Source organism: Sciurus vulgaris (assembly GCF_902686455.1).
Source record: "Sciurus vulgaris genome assembly, chromosome: 16".
NCBI lineage: Eukaryota > Metazoa > Chordata > Mammalia > Rodentia > Sciuridae > Sciurus > Sciurus vulgaris.
This window is the reverse complement of record NC_136477.1, coordinates 3,773,786-3,795,513: the sequence shown is the minus strand read 5'-3', so window position 1 is coordinate 3,795,513 and position 21,728 is coordinate 3,773,786. Positions and strand designations below refer to the sequence as shown.

At 55.5% G+C, this 21,728-nt stretch overlaps 1 protein-coding gene across 1 annotated transcript in view; it reads right to left on the bottom strand.

Moving 5' to 3' along the window:
* Positions 1–21,685, bottom strand: part of CATSPERD (cation channel sperm associated auxiliary subunit delta) — a gene marked incomplete at its 3' end in the record, with an annotated part of 43,313 nt that extends 21,628 nt beyond the window's left edge. Inside the window, 13 exon segments of the mRNA XM_079115077.1 lie at positions 776–952; positions 5,454–5,536; positions 7,114–7,209; positions 7,926–8,076; positions 10,683–10,766; positions 13,101–13,214; positions 15,545–15,612; positions 15,994–16,242; positions 17,078–17,192; positions 17,878–17,950; positions 18,573–18,646; positions 19,704–19,758; positions 21,262–21,685. Of these exon segments, the coding sequence (XP_078971203.1) occupies positions 776–952; positions 5,454–5,536; positions 7,114–7,209; positions 7,926–8,076; positions 10,683–10,766; positions 13,101–13,214; positions 15,545–15,612; positions 15,994–16,242; positions 17,078–17,192; positions 17,878–17,950; positions 18,573–18,646; positions 19,704–19,758; positions 21,262–21,488 (1,566 nt within the window). The 5' untranslated portion in view covers positions 21,489–21,685.
* Between the last annotated feature and the right edge of the window lie 43 nt (positions 21,686–21,728).

Sequence of the window (21,728 nt, the reverse complement as noted above, 5' to 3'; positions counted from 1 at the left end):
CCCTCCCTGGGTGGCCAGAAGGACATACTTCATGCTTTTGGCCAGGATCATCTTACCAGGAGACCACTCCATTCTTTATTGGCTCACCCAGGGGAACAGTGTGAGGGAGAACTGGGGGAAAGGGCACACGCCTGCCCTCCCAGCCAGCAGGAAGCTGAGGCAGGAGGATCACAACTTCAAGGCCAGCCTCAGCACTTAGTGAGGCCCTGTCTCAAAACAAAAACAAAAAGGGCTGGGGGTGTAGCTCAGTTGTCTGGGTCCAGACCCTGGTACTGTGAAAAATATGATCAATGATGTTAATTTTAAAAACTTGGGGCTGGGTTGTGGCTCCGTGGTAGAGCGCTTGCCGAGCAAGTGTGAGGCACTGGCTTTGATTCTCAGCACCACATAAAAATAAATGAATAAAATAAGGGTCCATAAACACCTAAAAACTATTTAAGAAAACACTTAACACAGGGGTAGTATCGTTAAAAAAAAAAAAAAAAAAAAAAAAAAACAGAAAGAAAGAAACGTAAAAGTAACATCAGTTCCTTTCCGAGCTGAGGGGCCTGAAGCAGTTCCAGCGAGGTCGGGCCCAGCCGACCCGGCTGTCCTTGACCTGAAGTCCGCCTCCTGGGCCTCACCTGCCTGCTGGCCGTGCCAGCTCTGGCAGTCCTGGGCTTTTCTTTTTCCCTTTGTTTCTCTCCTTTCCTGCCCACGCCCCGCAGTGCTGGGGACACAGCCTGGGCCTCTGGTGCCGGGCCTCCCCAGTCACCCACCCAGCCAGGCCACCTACTTTGCACTTGGCCACTTGGAGGCTGGCGTCCATGAGAGTGGCCTGAATGTTGAGGAGGCACTTCTGGAAGTCGAAGGCCGGGAAGTCGGAGTCCGGGAGCGGCTTCAGGATGTCCAGCATCCCCTCGCCGGAGAACATCAGCGCAGCCTCCGGAGACCAGAGGTTCCGCCCGGCCAGCTGAGTGGGTGAGGCCTGAGGTCAAGATCCGAGTCCCCCCAAAGGCAAAGCCCGGGTCCCGCTGGCGAGCGGATCTTGGGGCCCCCAGCCCCTCGGGGATGATGGGGACTTGGTGTCTCCTGGTGGGGAGGTGGCCAGGAGCCTCGCCCAGCCACCGGGCACCAGCTGGCCCCTCGGGAGAGTCAGAGGCAGCTACGGAACTTGTCCCCAGGACGCCGCAGTCCCAGGTGCTAGGGTGGGGACCGCAAAGAAAGGGTCCGCGCATTTGTGCTTCAAACCCTCTAGTGGCCACCAGGAACTTCTGGGAAGCCGGCGGTGGACCCAGCAGGGAAAGCGCCTGGCCCTGCGCCTCCAAGGTGGAGGGAGGGCGGAGCGCGGAGGGAGGGCGGAGCTTCCTTCTCAAAGCGCTCGCCCAGGACCAGGAGGACTCCGGGTCGTGAGGTCAGGGCACAGAAAGACGCGGTCCTCCTGGGCCAACAGAGGCCACTCAGCAACACGGACGACCAGCGTCACCAGGCCTGGGAAGGGCGGGGTGCAGGTGGGCCAGAGGAGCGACTTTTTTTTTAATTAAAATATTTTTTATTTTTACAGACACATTTTGATTAATTGTACACGAATGGGGTACAGCTTTTCCTTTCTGTGGTTGTGCACGGTGTATATTCACGCCATTCGTGCAGCCACACATATGTATAGGGTAATGCTGTCTGTTTCATCCTACTGTTTCTCCATCCCCACCCCTCCCACCACTTTTTCCTCTACACCATCCAAAGTTCTTTCATTCTTTTCTCCCCTCCCCCCCGCCGCCATCCCCCATCATTATATATTGTCATGCACTTATCAGAGAAACATTCGACCTTTGGTTTTGGGGTTTGGCCTATTTCACTTAGTATGATATTTTCCAACTTCATCCATTTAGCAGCAAATGCCATAATTGTATTCTTCTTTATGGCTGAGTAATATTCCATTGTGTATATATACCACAGTTTCTTTATCCATTCGTCAATTGAAGGGCATCTAGGTTGGTTCCATAATCTAGCTATTGTGAATTGAGCTGTTGTGAACATTGATGTGGCTGCATCACTGTAGTATGCTGATTTTAAGTCCTTTGGGTATAAACTGAGGAGTGGGATAGCTGGGTCAAATGGTGGGTCCATTCCAAGCTTTCTGAGGATTTTCCACACTGCTTTCCAGAGTGGCTGCACCAATTTGCAATTCCACCAGCAATGTATGAGTGTGCCTTTTCCCCCACATCCTCGCCAACACTTATTATTGCTTGTGTTCTTGATAATAGCCATTCTAATTGGAGTTAAATGAAATCTTAGGGTGGTTTTAATTTGCATTTCTCTAATCACTAGGGATGATGAGCACTTTTTCATACATTTTTTGATCACCTATATATCTTTTTCTGTGAAGTGTCTGCCCATTTCCTTAGCACATTTATTGATTGGGTTCTTTGTATTTTGGGTATAAAGTTTTTTAAGTTCTTTATAAACTTTGGAGATGAGTGCTCCGTCTGAAGTGTGTGTGGAAAAGATTTCCTCCCACTCTGTAGGCTCTCTTTTCACATTGTTGATTGTTTCCTGTGCTGAGAAAAAACTTTTTAGTTTGATTCTATCCCATTTATTGATTCTTGCTTTTATTTCTTATGCTATGGGGGTCTTGTTAAGGAAGTCTGGTCCTAAGTCAACATGATGGAGATTCAGGCCTACTTTTTCTTCTATTTGGTGAAAGGTCTCAGGTCTAATTCCTCGATCCTTGATCCATTTTGAGTTGAGTTTTGTACAGGGTGAGAGATAGGGGTTTAGTTTCATTTTACTGCATATGGATTTCCAGTTTTCCCAGCACCATTTGTTGAATAGGCTGTCTTTTCTCCATTGTAAATTTTTGGCACCCTTGTCTAGTATGAGGTTACTGTACTTATGTGGGTATGTCTCCATGTCCTCTATCCTGTACCATTGGTCTACCTGTCTATTTTGGTGCCAATACCATGCTGCTTTTGTTACTATTGCTCTGTAGTAGAGTTTAAGGTTGATATAGTGATACCTCTTGCATCACTCTTCCTGCCCAGGATTGCTTTGGCTATTCTGGGTCTTTTGTACTTCCAGATGAATTTCATGATTGCTTTTTCTGTTTCTATGAGAAATGTCATAGGGATTTTAATTGGAATTGCGTTAAATCTGTATAGCGCCTTTGGAAGTATGGCCATTTTGAAAATATTAATTCTGCCTATCCAAGAACATGGGAGATCTTTCCATCTTCTAAGGTCCTCCTCAATTTCTTTCTTCAGCGTTTTGTAGTTTTCATTGTAGAGATCTTTTAACTCTTTGGTTAGATTGATTCCCAAGTATTTTTTTTTTTTGAGGCTATTGAGAATGGAGTTGTTTTCCTCATTTCCCTTTCAGATGTTTCATCGCTTATGTATAAAAATGCTTTAGATTTATGTGTGTTGATTTTACAACCTGCTACTTTGCTGAATTTATTGATGAGGTCTAGAAGTTTTCTGGAGGAGTTTTTGGATCCTCTAAATAGAGAAGCATGTCATCAGCAAACAGTGACAGCTTAAGTTCCTCTTTTCCTATTCGTATCCCTTTAATTTCTTCTTTTTTTTTTCTTTTCTTTTTTTTCTTTTTCTTTTTCTTTTTTTTGTGGTGCTGGGGATTTGAACCCAGGGCCTTGGGCTTGTGAGGCAAGCACTCTACTGACTGAGCTCCCCAGCCCCCTTTAATTTCTTTAGTCTGCCTAATTGCTCTGGCTAGTATCTCAAGGACAATGTTGAATAGAAGTAGTGAAAGAGGGCATCCCTCTCTTGTTCCCATTTTTAAAAGGAATGTTTTCAGTTTTCTCCATTAAGAATGACATTGGCCGTGGGCTTAGCATAAATAACCTTCACAATGTTCAGGTATGTTCCTACTATTCCTATTTTTTCTAGTGTTTTGAGCATGAAGGGGTGTTGTATTTTGTTAAATGCTTTTTCTGTGTCAATTGAAATAACTTTATGATTCTTATCCTTAAGTCTATTGACATGATGGATTACGTTTATTGATTTACGGATGGTTTAAACCATCCTTGCATTCCAGGGATGAACCCCACTTGATCGTGGTGCACAATTTTCTTAATATGTTTTTGGATACAGTTTGCCAATATTTTGTTAAGGATCTTTGCATCTATATTCATCAAGGATATTGGTCTAAATTTTTCTTTCCTTGATGTGTCTTCCTGGTTTGGGTATGAGGGTAATATTAGCTTCATAGAATGAGTTCGGTAGGTTTTCCTCCTTTTCTATTTCCTGGAATACTTTTGAGAAGTATTGGAATGAGTTCTTCGTTGAAGGTCTTGTAGAACTTGGCTGAGAATCCTTCTGGTCCTGGGCTTTTCTTGGATGGTAGGTTTTTAATGGCTTCTTCTATATCATTGCTTGATATTGATCTATTTAAATTGTATATGTCCTCCTGGTTCAGTTTGGGAGGAGCATATGTCTCTAGAAACTTGTTGATGTCTTCGGTATTTTCTCTTTTGTTGGAATACAGATTTTCAAAGTAGCTTCTTATTATGTTCTGTATTTCAGTGGTGTCTGTTGTGATATTTCCTTTTTCATCATGAATTTTAGTACTTTGAGTCTTCTCTCTCCTCTTTGTTAGTGTGGCTAAGGGTTTGCCTATTTTGTTTACTTTCTCAAAGAACCAACTTTTTGTTTTGTCAATTTTTTGAATTGTTTCTTTTGTTTCAATTTCATTGATTTTAGCTCTGATTTTAATTATTTCCTGTCTTCTGCTACTTTTGTTGTTATTCTCTTCTTTTTCTAGGGCTTTGAGCTGTAATGTTAGGTCATTTAGTTGTTGACTTTTTATTCTTTCCTCGAATGCGCTCCATGCAATGAATTTTCCTCTTACTGCTTTCATAGCGTCCCAGAGATTTTGATATGTTGTATCGTCGTTCTCATTGACCTCTAGGAATTTTTTCATCTGGGAGAAGCAACTTCTAATGTTCACAGTCGGGGACGCTGGTGACAGCTGCCCCCTGAACGTTCCAAAACGCTCCTAGGGAGGATTTTGAATGTTCCCGACACCCAGGATGATGGATGGCTGAGGCGACAGAGGGCCAAGGACCCTGGGCTGTCGCCACTTCATCCCATGTTGGATGCCACACTGGGGCCCAGAAATGCCACAGTGTCACATGTTCATGTGAAAACACGCAAGGGCTGCGAGTGGAGCACGCCGGCCGAGCAAGCATAGAAACTGACAGTGCGTGTGCAGACGCATTTGCCACATGCGTGTATTCACGTGCCTGCACATGTGTACGTGATGAAGTGCATGGCCAGGCGTGCTCCTCCACACGCACAAGCGTCAGGTGGGCCACACAGAGGTGAGGTGGCATCAGTGCTTTTGAACCACCAGTGAGGCGGCTCAGACTCCGGGAGCGTGGGGAGTGCAGGGAGCACTGGGGAAGGGGGGAGGGGGGAGGGGAGCGCGGGGAGCGCTTTCTGCCAGGCGGCCGCGCCTACCTTGATGATGGAGCTGGACAGGAACTCCAGGCTGCCGTAGTACAGCGTGTCCTCCTTGGTCAGCAGAGCCAGCTCATGGTTATCTGGGGAGGCGAGACGCACGGATGACGGCCCTTCGTGGCAGAAGGGCACCTCAGCTCTTGCCCCAAGTGACACCAGCCGCAGCGTTGCAGGACCCGCACACCAGGCCGCGGTGGCTGTAGGGGACAGCCACAGCCTGGCTTCTGGCTTGTTCTTTCTCTTGGACCATTGGAATAAGGGCGTGCGGTCGTGTCTCATTAGGGTTATTTTTTGCAGTGCCCGGAGGGAACCCAGGCCCCCTGTGTGCTAGGCCGGCGCTCCCCTGCTGAGCCGCAGCCCAGCCCCCATTAGGGTCTGACTGGCATTTTCCTGCTTTCTGGTTTTCTGCAGCATTACTGACAAAATCCAAGATGTGGGAGAAACCTAAAAGTCCACTGACAAAAAAAAATTAATGAAGAAAATGTGCTCCAGTCACACAGTGAAATATTACTCAGCCTTAAAGAGGAAGGAAGTCGGACGGCTGGGGGTGTAATCCCAGCTCCTCAGGAGACCCAGGCAGGAGGATGGCAAGTTGGAGGCCGGCCTCTGCTGGTTTGCGAGACCCTGTCTTGACATAGACTAAGGAGGGCTGGTGGAACCCGGGGTCTAGCATGTGCAAGTTCCTGGGCTCCATCTTCAGCCCCGAGAAAAAGAAAAGAAATAAAAGGACTGTGCAGACTGTTTTTTTATATAACGAATTTCTCTAATTATAAATTAATTTTAAACTGATAAATGGACACAGAGGGTGGGAGGTAATGCCATAATTAGCCAATGGGAAGTACTGGTTTTTAAAGTCAAGTAGCCCCGCAACCTTCGGTGCTGACTGCCTCCATGTTTCTAAGCCAGTAACTGTCTTACGGACAAATTGTCCCGGCAGATTTCACTTATCAGACCAAACTGCCTCCTGCAAAGATGGAGCACAGAACAGCAGCAGGAGGGCGGTGTGGCTGCAGCGAGCCCAAGGACACTGCGTCAGGCGCGGGTTGCTCCATCCGCATCCTCTTCAGAGAGACACGGGAGTCCTAAGCCTGGAGTTGGAATGGCCTCACCAGGGGGGTTCCAGGGTTCCGCAGGGGCCACGGGGAGCCTCCGGCACATCTGCACGGACAGGGCCAGCGTCCCCAGCGCTGCTCCAACAGGCCACATTTAGAGTCAGGGTGGGTTTGCTGGATTGCGACCCTAACACAACCGGAGGAGCATCTGCATTCTTGGAAATAGGGTCTTTGCGGAGGTGACTTAGTTAAAATGAAGTCATGTGGGTGGGTCCCAATCCAGCGTGACCAGGGACCTTGTGAAAACGGAAATCTGGGTCCAGAGACAGACAGGGACAGAGGGAAGACGGCCACCTGCAGTTGCGGCACGGCCAAGCCCTCTAGAAGCTGGGGCCGAGGGAGGCCAGCCCGGGGGGGGGGGGCACATTTCTGGGGCGGAGCTGCGTGGTTTGTGGCCCTTTGTTCTGGCAGCCCCAGTGACAGGGCCCAGCTGGTGCCGGCTGGTCCCCGAGGCGTGCAGCTCTCTGCCGGGGTCTTCCCCACACGTGGGTTTGCCCTGAGGCCAGGCACCCAGGTTTTAGACAGCTACCGTCAGGGTGGGCACGCACTAGCAGTGATGCTGTGGATGGAGACGTCGACTTCAGAGAAAGACGCGTACAGGACCTTGGAGCCTTGCTGCACCTGGACAGTTTTGATGAGCTGGCCTGGGCGGGGGCGGCAGATCTGTGAGGACCAGTGAGCCCGCACCGGAGCGAGGCCACCCCGCCGCCCCGCCCCGCCCTCCAGGGCAACACTGGTTTCTACTGGACTTTTCTGCTGTACCGGGGGTTGAACCCATGGGTGCGCGGGGGCCCCCAGCCCTTTACGTTCTGAGATAAGGCCTTGCTAAGTTGTAGAGGCTGGCCTTGAACCTGCCATCCTCCTGCCTCCGCCTCCTGAGGGGCTGGGGTAAGAGGTGTGGGCCCTGCTCAGCAGGGACGACATCAGCGAGAAGCAGTGCTTCTGGGCTGGGAGTGTGGCATGTCCACAACGCAGGAGCCCTGGGTTCCGTCCCCAGCACCAAGACAACATGGCGTTTGCTTTCTGGGGTGGGTGTCCAAAATGGGTGGCCCGCCTGAACCCTCTTCCTCCACCGGTGGGGTGGGGGCCACATCGTGTCCCCCCTGCAGGCTGCTCCAGGGCCTCGCCTGGGACCCTGGCAGGTGCGGGCTGAGCAGGGGTTCAGCACCAGCTCCCATGCCCCCCTCATGGAATCACTGATCTTGGCTGCAGAACAAGACCCAAGACTTCCTGGTCAGACTGGGCCCTCTGCCTGGGGAGTCTGGGGTCTCAGCAGCTGCCTGCCTGCCCCCCAGAGCCTCGTCTCTACTCGGGTCCAGCCCCAGGCCCTGCAGGCTGGGGGCGCAGCCCACTCACTCACCTGAGTTGGGGGAGACCAGGAGGGTCTTCTCATGCCAGAGGATCAGAAAGCCCCTCAGGCCGGGGGGAAGGAGGACCTGCAGGGTGGCGTTGTAGTCGAAGGCCAGCCCCAGGTTCCGGTTGAGGGGGTGCTCGGAGTACAGGAACATTCCCTAGGTGAGAAGCGGCAGCCGCTGAGGCGGGAACCACCAGTGACAGGCGGCGGGTTGTGGGCGGGAGTGCGGCTCAGTGTGTAGCGCAGGGGGGGCTCCCAGGGGACCCTGCCCCTCACGACTGTGGTCACGGAGCTTGTCCTTCAGAGCTTGGGTAACACTGGGCCTCGTCTGGGGTCTGTGGCTGTCGGGCCTGGGAGCTCCTGGCTCGCGCTCCTCCGATGCTGTGCGGCACCCAGGTGCCCAGGCCACCGCCCACCAAGCCAGAGCCCAGAACCTGCCGCCTGCCGTGGTTCCCGGGGCGCCTGCTGTGCTGGGCAGTGCTCCGCCCTGCAGAGGCTGGAGCCGCAGGGGCCTCCAAGGCGGGCGGGGAGGTGACCACCGCAGGTCAGTGCCACCTCCAGGCCTCCAGCTGGGACACTGCGAGGCGGCTGTTACAGGCAAGGCCATAGGTGTTCACCCGCCTGCCGGGGGAGGCCCTCTGCAGGGCAGCCTGAGGACAGCGTCTGGGGCACCTGGACGACTATTCAGGTGGTTTCCTTCAGCTGGTCCCTCGCCTCCAAATCACTGGCACAAGCAATTTAGCCTCTTTTCCTGAAGTCCCTGAGGGGGCTGGCTCTGTGTCAATCACAGTTTTCACTGTGTGGCTTCCAAAGTCCATTCCCACCTGTCCATCACGGAGTTCCCAGGACAAGGTCAGAGTCCTGACTGCACAATGTCAGGACAACCACGCCTGTCATCCTAGCAACTTGGAGGCTGAGATAGGAGGACTGCAAGTTAGAGGACAGGCCTCAGCAATTAAGCAGAGCCCTAAGCAATTTGGCAAGATCCTTTCTCAAAAATAAAGTGCGAAAAGGGCTGGGGGTGTGGCTCGGTGCTCGTGTGGCTCTGGGTTCCAGCCCCACGCTAAAAGGAGAACGCTTTGAAGGCAGCAGGGGAGGCGCAGCGCTGGAGAGGCCCCGCTGGTCCCCTGGTCCCTGCACCCGCCCCAACAAGCGGGCTCAGCTTCACAGACTCGTGACCCTCTGAGCTGGCGTCCGTCTCCCACAAGAGGAGATGGAGACCCGCCCCAGGCACTGCAGCTCCTGCTCCGCATCTACGGCACCAGCCCCCAGCAGCGTCTGGGCCAGGAGCTGCCTCCAGGGGGCGCTGGGAGCCCAGAGGGGGGTCTGCAGCCCTCCCTCACCCCCACGGGTGCTGCTGCAGCTCTGCCAGGCAGTGGTCGGAGGAGAGAGCAAAGCACCTGACCAAAGGAGAGGCTCAGCCTGGACAGGGACACGCCGACCCTCAGCACTTTCCCCACAGAGGGGCACAGGTGGGGACCAAGGGAACTCACACAGTGGCCTGGGGTCATCTTCCTGCAGGGACCAGCCTTCTGAACCCAGAGGCCCAGGTCAGGGTAGAAGCCCAGGGCGGGGGAGAGGCCAATGCAGGGTAGAGGCCCAGTGCTATGTAGAGGTTAATGCAGGGTAGAGGCCCAGGGAGGGGTAGAGAGCTGGAGAGGAAGGCCCTGCTGTGAAGTCCAGAAGGTTCTGCCTCCTGCCCCAGTAGAGACCTGGCACAGGCGCCTGAAGGAGACTTCAGATAAAGGAACCAAGTCCCACAAGAGCACACACAGGGGCTGAGGGGTTGACCCAGCCCCTTCCAGAGACGGAGGCTCCGACTGCCCCAGGGGCCTGGCCTGCAGAACCCTGGACGCCTGTGGCCTGGCTCGAGGACATCAAGCTTCTGTTTCCAGCATGGGGACTGAACCTAGGCCTCCACCACTGAGCCACACAGCCCTTTTTAGTTTTTATTTAGAGAAAGCATCTCATCAAGCTGCTCAGGGTCTCGCTAATTGCTGAGGCTGGCCTTGAACTTGCAATCCTCCTGCCCAGTCTCCCAGGTCCCTGGGATTATGGGTGTGTGACATCACGTCTGGCACCTTCTCTTCTGCTGGTTTTGTTTTGCCTTTGGTGCTGGGGGTTGAACCCAGGGGCGCCTACACACTGAGCCACAGCCCCAGGCTGGCTGGCGTCTTTCCACCTCCTGACTCATTCCTGTCACAGGGTCCGAGCAAGGAAGAGCGCCCAGGAGCACCACCTGACAGGTGTGAGAAGGGCCCACTGGAGACCCGTGGAGGGAACAGGCTGTCCCAAGTTTCCTGGGTAGCTCCTCTCTGGGAGGGCCACCTGGAGAGCCCTACTCAAGAGCGCGACCTTTCAGAGAATGCCCCTCCCCGCAAGCCTTCCTGACACCACTCCGGGTGGAACCCTGTGTTCCCTGCGGCACCTACGATGGGGACCACTGTGTGCCAGGCAGAGGCGCTGTTTCTGGAGGGGGGTCTCCCCACACACTGGGGCTGCACCCACTTTGCAGCTCTGCAGTATCTGGGTGTCGACTTACTGAGCTTCAGCTTCGGTTTACACTGGCTGGATCGCCGTCTCCACTCGGTCTTGTCCCGAGTGGTACCTGTGAGACCCCAGGTCTCACGCCCTGCGGTTTAAATGGTCCGGGCCCCAGACGTCAACGTCATCCTGGGGCTCAGCACCAGGCTCAGCGGCTGGAGAGGCCAGGTGGGCACTCTCGGGGTGCGGGGTGAGCTCGGGGAGGGCCGAGGCACCTACCTTCCCCCTGTTGACCAGCAGCAGCCCGACCTGCGACAAGGAGTGAAAGCGGAAGACTCCCCCCAGGGATCCGGTCAAGCCAGCCTGCGGAACCAAACACCGCAGAGGGACTGTCGCACCTCCACTCCCGTGCGAGTGCCGATTAGCCCAGAAGCACAAGGAAGCGAGGTCTTCTGTGCTAAGTCGACTCCCTGTCTGTGGAACCATGCCCAGAGCAGAGCCAGCAGCGAAGACGTCCAGGCCCGAGTGCTGCCCGGATCTTGGTGCCTGGCTAGGTCCTCATTTCCAAGTTCCGGCTGTTCAGAAAAGCGCTGAGCAGCCAACCGGAGCCTGAGACCGAGGTGCCCAAGCTGGGGTGCACGAGACAGCCTGCCTGGCCGGTGCCAGCATCCGCGAGGGTTGCCGGGGTGCCACTCACGGGAGCACCTCTGGCCTTGGAGCTTCTGTTAGGCCGACCCATTCCGACCGTCTCCTCTGGCCGCAGAGCCTCCAGGGACCCTCCCCTCAGGCAGTGGGCCGGCTGGAGCACTCTGCTCCTTGGGTACCGCCTGGCACAGGGTGGCATGGGGCCTGGCCCTGGCTGGTGGGAGGGGTGGGCCCATGTCCTGGAGGTGGGTACGGAGCACGCCTGCCACCTTCCTCCCGCCAGGACAGGGCCACCATCTGGGCCGAGAGAAGGAGGTGAAGCCTCTGTGTGAGCATCAAAACCCAGACGCCTCCCATGGCTGTGGCCACCCTCAGTGACCACACAGGCACCACGCCAGCAGGGAACAGGGGAGGCCCAGCAGTGGTTCCGGGGCAGGGGACGGAGGAGTCGCAGACCAACGTGTACAGCATCAGCAGAATCGGTGGTTGGCTCTCGGCCAGCTGCAGTGGCCCTGAGCCCAAAGGTCCCTGAGCTGAGGCACCTTCCGTTGAGATGTCCCTGGGAACGAACCCCAAGCTACGGGGTGGGGAGGCCACCCCACCGGCCATCGGGCCTCCGTGAGGCACCTCTGCCACTGCAATGAGGCTCCGCAGCTGCCTCATGACCACGACCCTCGGGGTTCCTTCTGAACGGCCGCATGGCCAGCTCAGCACCAGGCTTCCCTGGCTTCTTGGCCGAGCTCGGCAGTGGGCCAGAAGCCTCTGGATGCGCTCCCAAGTGTGCCTTCTGAGTCAGACCAGGACTTCCTGTGTCCTTGGCGGCCTGAGGGGCTCTTGTCCTCCAGCTGTTCAAATCCCAGCTCTGCCCTGCTGTGTGACCTCAGCAAGGGCTCTGGCCTTCTCTGAGCCTTAGCCCCTGAGTTCATTTCCAAAGGCCACACAGCGGAGGACCACATTTAGGGCTGCTTAAGACAACGGAAACCTCTGGGCAGGTCAGGATGCAGGGGTCTGAACTCTAGGGCTGGCCAAGCCGGTGACTCCAGAGCCTGTGAGGGAGAAGCTGCACCCCGTGTCCCCAGGCTTCTGATGGCCTGCCCCGTCCCAGGGCCTTCTGTGTCCTCCCGGGTCCTATCCTCCTCCAGGACTCCAGCCCTGGAGCTGGGCCCGACCTACGCCCTCTGACTGTGTCACGTTGGCCAACGCCCCACTTCCCAGTAAGATGGCTGCTGGGGTGTGCCGGTCACCAGCGTCCTCTCTGAAATTCAAGTTGAGACTTCCTCCCCAGCAGGGGCTCTGGGCAGTGGCCACAGGGACTCCACCCTCACGCCAGGGCTCCTCCTATCCCATTTTCCTGCCACAGGGGGGTGACAGGCCCGCCGCCCTGCCCTTCCCTTTCTGTCCCTCTGCCACGTGAGGACAGGGGGTGGGTCCCTGGCTGACATGGCACCGTGGCACCTGTGGGAAGCAGAGGGCAGCCTCCCAGACGCCACTCCACAGCGCCTTCACTCGGGGCTGCCCAGCCTCCAGGGCCGTGAGCAACTGCTGACCCTGGTCAGTCGCCTAGCCTTGGATAACTGGATACAGACACAGGTGGCCCAAGAGGGTTACCTTCTGAAGTCCTGGGGCATGCCCATCTTTAGGGGACATGAATTCAACCCACTATAGTCCGCCCACCTCTAAGGTGGGGGCTGTGACTACAGCCAAGGGTGCTGTCTGGGTGGAGGTGGGGCTGGACGTAGTGGTCAAGCGCAGCCCTGTCGGGTGTCGGCACTCAAACACCGTGATCTTACCCACTTCGCTTCCCTGTGTGACTTCCTGGGGGTCTCCCCTCACCCCCAAGCCAGCTGGACGCTTGAAGCGAGGAAATCCTGTTTGTCCTTGGCTGGTTACCACGTGGGTGTTTGCCTGAGTGCATTTATCTATTTGCTTGTGTGCTGCGGAGACCACGTCGCCCGGGCTGCTCTCAGAACCCTCCTGCCTCAGTCTCTCGAGCAACTGGGGCAACAGGTAGCATATACCGTTATTTTCACTTTCCTACCCAGTTGGACATACCTGGTTTTCATAGATGAACTCCTTAAAACTGAGTCCTCCGTCACTGGAGAAATAAATGGTGGTCTGTTGCACCTGATCTCCGCGCAAATATGCAAAAATGGAGTTGTTTATCTCCTGGAGGAGAACACACAGAGGAGGAGCTCTTCAGAAGAGAGTTGCTGGGGCTTGCACTCCTGGGCATCAACCGCAGGGCACTGTCCCCAGGGGCACCTGTGCCAGCCTGTGTATAGGAACTTCTTTCTTCCCCACCCTGTGGCAGCACGTCGTGTCTGGGGCTGGGAACCAGGGCCCCTTGCACACTGGCCACAGGTCAGGGTTCTGCTGCTGAGCAGCAGCTCTGGTGGCCTGGAGTCTTGGCCTGCTGTTTCCTGCCTGGGCCCAGTGCCCCTCCTTGGACACCTGGTGGTCCCCTCTCCTGGGAGGTCACATAATGGAGCCAAAGTTGGTGTGGTCCCCTGATGAGCAGGGCATCCTGAAGCCCTGGACTCCTGAGCCAGGGACAATGTGTGCTAGCCAGCCAGGGAGCTTGTTCCTAATTGTCAAAGTGGTGGGCCTCGCAGGGAATGTTAGCAGCCAGCCGCAGACATGCCACACTGGATGACCCCCAGGTTCTGCTGCGCAGAGGCCCGCAGGTCTGCAGCCTGTGACTCCATTTCCACAGCATCCTTGGAATGGTGGGGTGTGGAGGAGGAGGCCCGGGGAGGAAGGATGGCTGGGAGCAGGCCATCTGCAGGAAACGGATGGACCTCAGAGCGTCAGTAAAGCAGGCAAGCCAAACTCAGTAGGCCCAGCGCCATGCTCTCTTTTACGTGGAAGAGAAGAAAAAGAAAGGTGGTGGGGACCTGGGCCACCAGGGGGAGTGGAGGAAGGCAGGAGGGAGGCCCCGGAGGGAGGGAGGAGGGAGGGAGGAAGGTGGAAGGGAGGCTGGGAAGGACCTGTCAGGCTGCACCGTGAGCATGGGCACACCTGGGACCAGAGACCGTGGCCAGGTGTGGTCCTGGTGCACCAGAAAACACTGAGAAGTGAATCACAGCTGCCGTTCTCAGAATGGTGGCCTTGTCCACCGCCTTCCTCTCCTCAGCCTTCACACCCCCAGTCCACGTGGTCCAAAGTACTCGAGGGAACATTCCAGAAACAGGCAATTCATAAGTTTTAAATCACATTCTGAGGGGCGGCCACCCTCAGTGGCAGGCCCTCTCTAGGCACCACCGGAGGCTGGACAGGTCCTTCACCTACCCTCAGCACAGCGTGAGGCAATCTCACGCCCCCGCGCTTCACCACCACAGGACAATTGGCATCCCCTAGTCCAGCTGTGGGGAAGGCCCAAAAATGTCCAGGTCAGGCACCCTCACTGAAGCTTCGGGTGGACTGTTAGGCTGTGAGTGTGCAGCCAGGGCTGGGGCCCGCCTGGCTAGGCCAGTCAAGCCAGAAACACCCCAGTCCTAGACATCGACAGGAGCCTGCCCCTCTGCAGCCTGGCCGTGCCTCCTCTGCTGGGCTGTGTGTAAAAGGGCTGAAGGAAAAGACTAGGGTGGGGCGTTCGGTGACCTGGCGGGGGCTGAGGAGAAGATGGGGCTGATGCCAGCCGAGGCCGCTGCTGATAAAGCATGTCTGCTCTTCTCACTGCGTCTCCCATCTTCTCCACCTGCCCAACCCCGAATCTGCTTCCTGGGCCCCAGCCCCTGCCCCATGGGGCCCACCGTGCTGTGGGTGCCACCTGCCCTTGGCCATCGACTGAGTGCCACAGCTTGCCAGATCACAGGGCTGACCTCACTGAACCACAGCCCCGAGCACAAGAGTGGCCACGTGGGCCACAGGGACCCGCCGCGCAGGGCCCAGAATGCCTCCTTTCAGTGAGGAGGCAGAAACACAGTGGGAGGAGTTGGGAAGGACAGCGAGGGCACACCGGCGGGACTCGGCCACGCAGGTGTCGTCACTCGTTACTGTCAACCTCACCTAATTCACAAATCAGACTTCACCGCAGGTGCGGGTGGAGAGGAAGAGGCTTCCTCGGACACGCGCACACGGGTCCTGCTGTCCTGGGTGCCTGCGCCCGGGTCTTGAGACGCTGTTTGACCTTGCAGACAAGGTCAGAGTATCTCCACGGCAGCGGGGGTCACAGGGTAGAATGGCACAGACCAGTGTGCGCGTGGCACCCGCGCCCGGACTGGGCGAGACAGGACCCTGGGACATAGGCGAGGGCGCCTGGGACGCAGAGTCTACAGTCACCTCAAAATGACAGAAGACAGGTCCACGGCGTGGGAACCACTGGATCCCACAGTAGCTGCAGGGCCCCTGCCAGCTCTCGTGTCCTCTTCTGAGCTGCTCGGAGGTGACACCACCGGAGCCCAGGACGTGCCCCCCAGCCTGAACAGCTCCTGTGCCCGCTCATGACAACGTGTTCAGAACAGAGTGGAGGAGGGAGGAGCCCAACCCGTACTCACCACGCAAAGGGCGTTTCCAAAAGAGCAACAGTTATCCCCAGAAACGTGGGAAACGGGATGCTCTATGCCTGAAAGGAAGATGCGATTCAGACACAGCGCTTGCAGACACCGGAGGCTCTAGAGCAGACTGTCTCCCTGGATGTCACCAGCGTTCCTGGAGGCTGGACAGGTCCTACATCTGCCCGCCACGCCGGCAGCGAGCGCCTTCCCTGGCTGTGGAAATGGAAAATGTCTCAATGCTGCCACATGCCCTGTGGTGGGACGGAATTCCAGCTGAGACTCGCCGGCTTGGGGACTTCCGGCTGGCCAGAACTCCAGGCTCCCCGTGATTCTATTCAAAAGAGAAGCTTCTGCTGCGAAGCTGCCCACGTGGCCGACAGGCGCACGAAGATGTGCTGGATGTCACGCCCGCCAGGGAACACAGTCCAGAGTGCCGGGGTGCTGTGCACACCTCAGGGTGGCCAGTCCAAGCAGCAGGACCCTGTGCGCTGCATGGGACCAGAGAAAGCTGCAGCTGCCATAGAGGAAAGCACAGTTCCCAGACACGGAGGGCGAGGGGAGGCCGCGGTCCTGCTGCTGGGTGCGTGCCCAGAAGAACCTGCGTCCCAGCAGCAGGCTGTGCAGAGGTGGCAAGCACCCGCCGTTCTGTGCTGTCCCCGCGGATGGACCTGGAGGGTTCATGTTCAGGGAGACAAAAGCTGGAGGCAGGAGGACACAGATGCGTGACTGCACTTGCGCCAGGTCCCTGGAGTAAACAGGTTCATGGGGACAGAAGAGGACGTGGGAGCTGGGCAGGGAGCTGGTGCGGATGGGCGGCAGGGCCCGAGGCTCCCCCCTTCCCTGCCCCCTGCACTGGGGTTCCTGTGCTCCCCCTCCTTAAAGCCCACCTGGTCCCAAATGAGAAATACGTGGGACCGAGCATCCCTATCGCCAGGCGCGGTTGTCAGACATCTGAGAGTCACTCAGCCCTCCCGGGTCCCCAAACCCACTCCGTCACTGAGCCTGGTGATGGCTCTTGTCTGATTCCATCAGGCCCAGGTTTCTGTGGCTCAGGCAGAAGCACGGGTGCCAACCCCGTGGCTGGGCCTCAGGCCGGTTTCATTTGGGTCATTTCCCTTCCCGCCTCCTTTTCTTTGTTTCAGTACCAGGGATGGAACCCAGGGCCTCACCCACCAGGCAACGCTCCTCCGCTGAGCTCCATCCACTTCATTTGGACCTTAACAGACAAGGCAGCCAGACCTGGCCAAGCACACCTGTCATCCCAGCCACTTGGAGGCCGAGGCAAGAGGACTGCAAGTCCCAAACAAGCCTCCACAACCTAGCAAGACCCTGACTCCAGTGTGGCTCCCCAGACCTTTGTACTTTGGTAGAGCACCCCTGGGTTCAACTCCCAGCTCCTGAAAAAAAGGAAAAAAAGGGAGGACCCGGGGAGGGACTCCAGGAAGGAGTGTCATTTATATTTCTGAAATCAATCACCTCTTCTCAGATGTCGGCCAAACTCTAATGGAAGTCAAATCTGCAAGACGCACATACCTGTCGCCAGGAGCCAGGCATCCGCGCCGTAGTCATGCATATAGACTTTTCCGTTCACCACCAACAGCAGGATCACGCTGGCAAAATGTGCCGAGGTGACTTCTGGCACGCCGACCTGAAAACAGCGAGGCGCAGGAAACCAGTGACTGCACTTCCACAGACGCTAATTTGAAAAGCGCTACTTCTGGACATGTGCCCAGGGAAGGCGCGGGGCAAGGACAGGGGCTGGTTCCTCAGTGCTGGGCACTGCTGCTCCTGGGGCCAGTGAGGAGCCAAGCCTGGGAGCTGAAGTCGGGCTCTGGTGCCCCGAGATGCTACATGGCCCAGCGTCCTCCTCCCTGTCTTCGGGACACAGCAGGACGTCGGCCAGATGGGCCAGAAGTGTGAGTGATCCAGGCTCTCGGGCCAGGTGCGCGTGAAGCCCTGGCTGGCACAGGTGCCAGCAGCACAACCTCCTGAGACAGCAATGGCTGGTGGTTCTGCTTTGGCTGAGGGCGATTTAGGGAAGACGTGAAAGACTACAGGAGAGGGGACACCGTGCCATCTATGCAGGACCTAGCTGGAAGGAAGAGCCCTGCACAACCACTGGGTTTCCCTTTCCTCCAAGAAGCCCACTTTGGCATAGGGCTAGAATAGAGCCAGCCCCTGCTCGGCTCAGAAGCCGCTCTTGGCTTCAAGGGTCACACTGTAAAATAAGCCTCAACCTAACAAAAGCAGATGACTCGGACACTTTTGAACTCTATCTTCCCCGAATATCATGCCTTTCAAGCATCCCTGGAATCATCTGGTAAAATAACTACCGTCATAGACGCAGGGATGGTAAGTGGAAGAAGGCTACTCTCAAAGTTGTCTCTTGTTAGAAAAAGTCGTCTTCTGAAATAAACAATAAAAGAGTTAAATTTGGAGAATTTCCTGCAAGAAAATTTTTAAAAAGACAATAAACTTACTCTAAAAATGTTCCATTCAAGGTAAATTTCTGTTAAGCCAGGAACCCTCCAGATAACATCACTTACTTATTTTGCATGAGCATGTTTTTATACATACATATTTTTTTCCTACCAGAGATTGAATCCAGGGGCACTTAACTGCTGAACCACATTCCCGGCCCTTTCTATATTCTGTTTCGAGACAGGGTCTCACTAAGTGACTGAGGCTGGCCTGGAACTTGCAATCCTCCTGCCTTAGCCTCCTTGGTAGTTGGGAGTGCTGGTGTGTGCCACTGTGCCACAGCAGAGAAGCAATTTTTAAAGATGATCTTTTCAGGCTGTGTTTGGTAGAGTCCACGGATGCAGAACATGGACACTGCTGGACTGTCTTAGTTACTGGCTGGTCTCCATTCCCCCTCCTCCATGCCTTTCCCTGAGCGTGGATGCCCTGACTGTCGGCTAGAAGCAGTGTGGGGCTAAACCCTCTCTACGTGTTTGTTGAATGAATAAGGGAGGGAAATCTTAAAGTGTCAATGCAGAAGGAGACAGTGCATAAGATGGCCACTTACCCTAGATACAGTGCTATGTTATTATCACAAGGATGTTTAATCAGGTTTATCCCAGAGTGAAAATACAGGACATCCTAGGGAGAGAATCATAGTCTTAGTAGGAGCAATATCGAAAACCAGCTAACGTGCAACATTACAAATGCGAAGGGTGAAATATCAGTTAGGTAGGTGCCTTGTAGCAATGTCACTTCCTGGGTTTTTTTCTTTAAATAGGGTCTCACTATGTTTCCCAAGCTGGCCTTGAACTCCTGGGCGATCCTCCGACGTCAGCCTTTCAAGTACCTGGGATGACAGGTGTATACCTCTGTGCCCAGGTTCATTTTCCTGTTTTAACGTTGTGGGGCAGTGTCAGAGGTAAGTCCTGGGGGAAGCTGGGGAAGGTCCCAGATCCTCTCTATCTCTGCAGTTTGCTGTGAATCTATAATCACAATCAAATAAAATTTTTTAAAAATCACAGAGTAATGATTCATCTCACACCTCATTCCTATAGATGTTATTATTTACAGGTAAGTAGCTAGGGACCGTGGCCTGCCCATTGTCCCAGCTATGTAGGAGGCTAGGGCAGGAGGATCACTTGAGCCCAGGAGTTCAAGGCCAGGCTGGGCACTGTGGCAAGAGCCCTTCTCCAAACAGACAAAACACCTAGATATTACTCAGAAGAGAGGCCAAAGGATGAAGAATCTTATGCTAAAGAGAATCCAGAGAGTTGAAGATTTAGAAATTTACCACTTCTGAAAGTGTGCAAAGTCAACAGGAAACCTTCCTGGGTAGATGGGTGGTGCTTCCTGCCACACTGTGCTGCCTAAAGCAACAGGGTTCACTTTCTACAACTCTGCATTTCAAAGTCCACCAGATGTGGAGGCAGACCCAGCAGTGGAGGGAGGGTCAGGCAGGGACCTGAGTCCTGACCTCACCCCTACCTCTTGGCTTTGGGTTACTTGATCAGATTTCTCAACTAGATTTTAGTGAAATGGAAGTGATTATTCCCCACTTCAAAGGAAAATTAAGGATTGAATAAAGCAATGTCCTTGAAGACTTGAGGCATTGCTGCCCCTCAGGAAATAGTAATGTTCCTTCCAACCCAGCCGTTAGGTAAAAATTGAAGCAAGAAGGTAAGGAGGCGCCACATACCCCATCGACTTGGTGAATGACGTTAAACACTTTTCCGGTCCTCACCCTGCGAAGCCTGGAGGGAACAGACATCGCTCTTCAAGCTGCTGCAAATACTCAGCACACCTCTGGCTCTTGATGCTTTGAGGGTTATGGGCGCCCCTAGAAAACTGGATGAAACTGTGGGGCCCCCGGCTTGCAAAGCAGATTTATGCATGGGCAAAAGTAGAGAGCTCCTGACAGTTCCCAAAGGCTCACACACAGACACGGATGAGGAGGATGGTAACTCCTGCTCCAAGCTATTTCCTTCCCCCTTACGTGGTGGAGGGAACGGTGGGGTGGTTTAAAGCAGGTCAGTCTTGGCACTTGAGTGAGCACCTGCATGACTGCTCTGACTAAGCAGGTTCAGGGAATCGGGTTTCCACCCAATTCTCGCCAATTCCTAGGTGCTGCGCTGCCGGGCCAGCGACTACCAGCATGGGGAAACGGGAGAACCAGACATAACCCATCTTCACAGACCTTGGGATAAGTCCTACTAGGAAATCCCTTACTGGAAAACTTTCTCCCCACTTATTAGCTGTGTCTCTCACTGAGTGTCTTAAATTTTACTGGGTCTGTTTTCACATCTAATACATAAGATTAAGGAATCACTGCTTTGTGAAGCCTGTCATAAAGACCCAAAGGGTCCAAGCAGCCTAAGCACACGCTGCTATCTCGCAGCCAACAGGTCCCCGCCGAGTGTGACAGCTCACGCCTGTTCCTGAGGGGGCAACTGAGCTTTGGCATCTGTGTGGCCCCATCGTACCGGCTCGGGGTATCCACTAACCTAACATCTACTGGAGTCTAAATGCACACTGTGTAAGCAGTGAATGAAATGAGCAGCTGAGAGCACACACACTCACGGAGCTAACACTCCAGCGACACACAGGAACGACTGGTCAGAAAAATAACAGCAATCAGTGAGAGGAAACAGAAAAAGCAGGGCATAGAAAGGTCACAGTGGAGAGGGCTCAAATGGGGGAATGAACTACAATGAGTTAGGATCTGAATGAAGAAGCAGCCAAGGAGGAATCTGGAAGCACAGCACGCCAGGCACAGGGGACAAAGTCCCAGGCCTGGTCCCGGGATGTTGTGGCTGCAGTCCTGCGATGCAGGGGTGAGGCCAGGGGTTCTCGGAACCCCCGGAACCTCTTGGGATGATTGTGAAGTCTGAGAAAGTTAGTACTGCTGGCGTCTGGTGAGTGGACACCAGGGACGCAGCCCAGCACGGTGCGAGCCGGGGACAGCTCCCGGGACACGCATCCGGCCGCCAGCGCGAGGCACTGAGGCTGCGCGAGGAACCGGTTCTGTCCTGGGTTCCCGCGGAGAACCGGGCGGGGAATGTCGCTCAGGGCTTGATCAACGGACAGGAGGGCAAAGCCCAGGGTGGAGGCGGTCGAGTGTCCCGGAGTAAAATGGGAGGACTCCGCGAAGCGCTGGGCAGGAGGGAGAAAGGGAGGTATCCAGTCCGAGGTCGGGGTCGGGCCTCAGCCTAGACGGACGGCCCCCTGCCCACCCCAGCCCAGGGGGGCAGCCACACCGGCACAGCTGACTAGCTCCGACCGGCGCCAAGAGCCGCACGGCCGCCGCCGCCACCAGCATCAACCCCAGCATCTCGCCCGGCGCGGCGCGGCCACCACAGCCCCACAACCGCCTCGGCAGGGCGCCACAGGCCGGGCATGCGCAGACGAGGGCCTTGCGCCCGCGAGCCCGCGCGCCTCGGCAGGCGCAGACCGCCGCACCGTGCGCGGCCTGAGTTCTGAGCATGCGCAACCGGATCCTGGGCCGCAGGTTCGGACAGTGTGGGCCGCGCGCCGCGTCTCCCCCAGGCTGGAACGCGACTGGGCGCCCCAGACCTTGACCATGCGCATGTCACTTGGCCCCTAGGCGCGTGCACAGGGTGCCCACAAAGGCTGTGCTTGCAGCGCCAGTTCTTCCTACAGCCTTCCCCGTGGCCCGAAAGGGCCTGAGCGCGAGAACGGAGAGGCCGGGGCGGTGCCCCGCTCC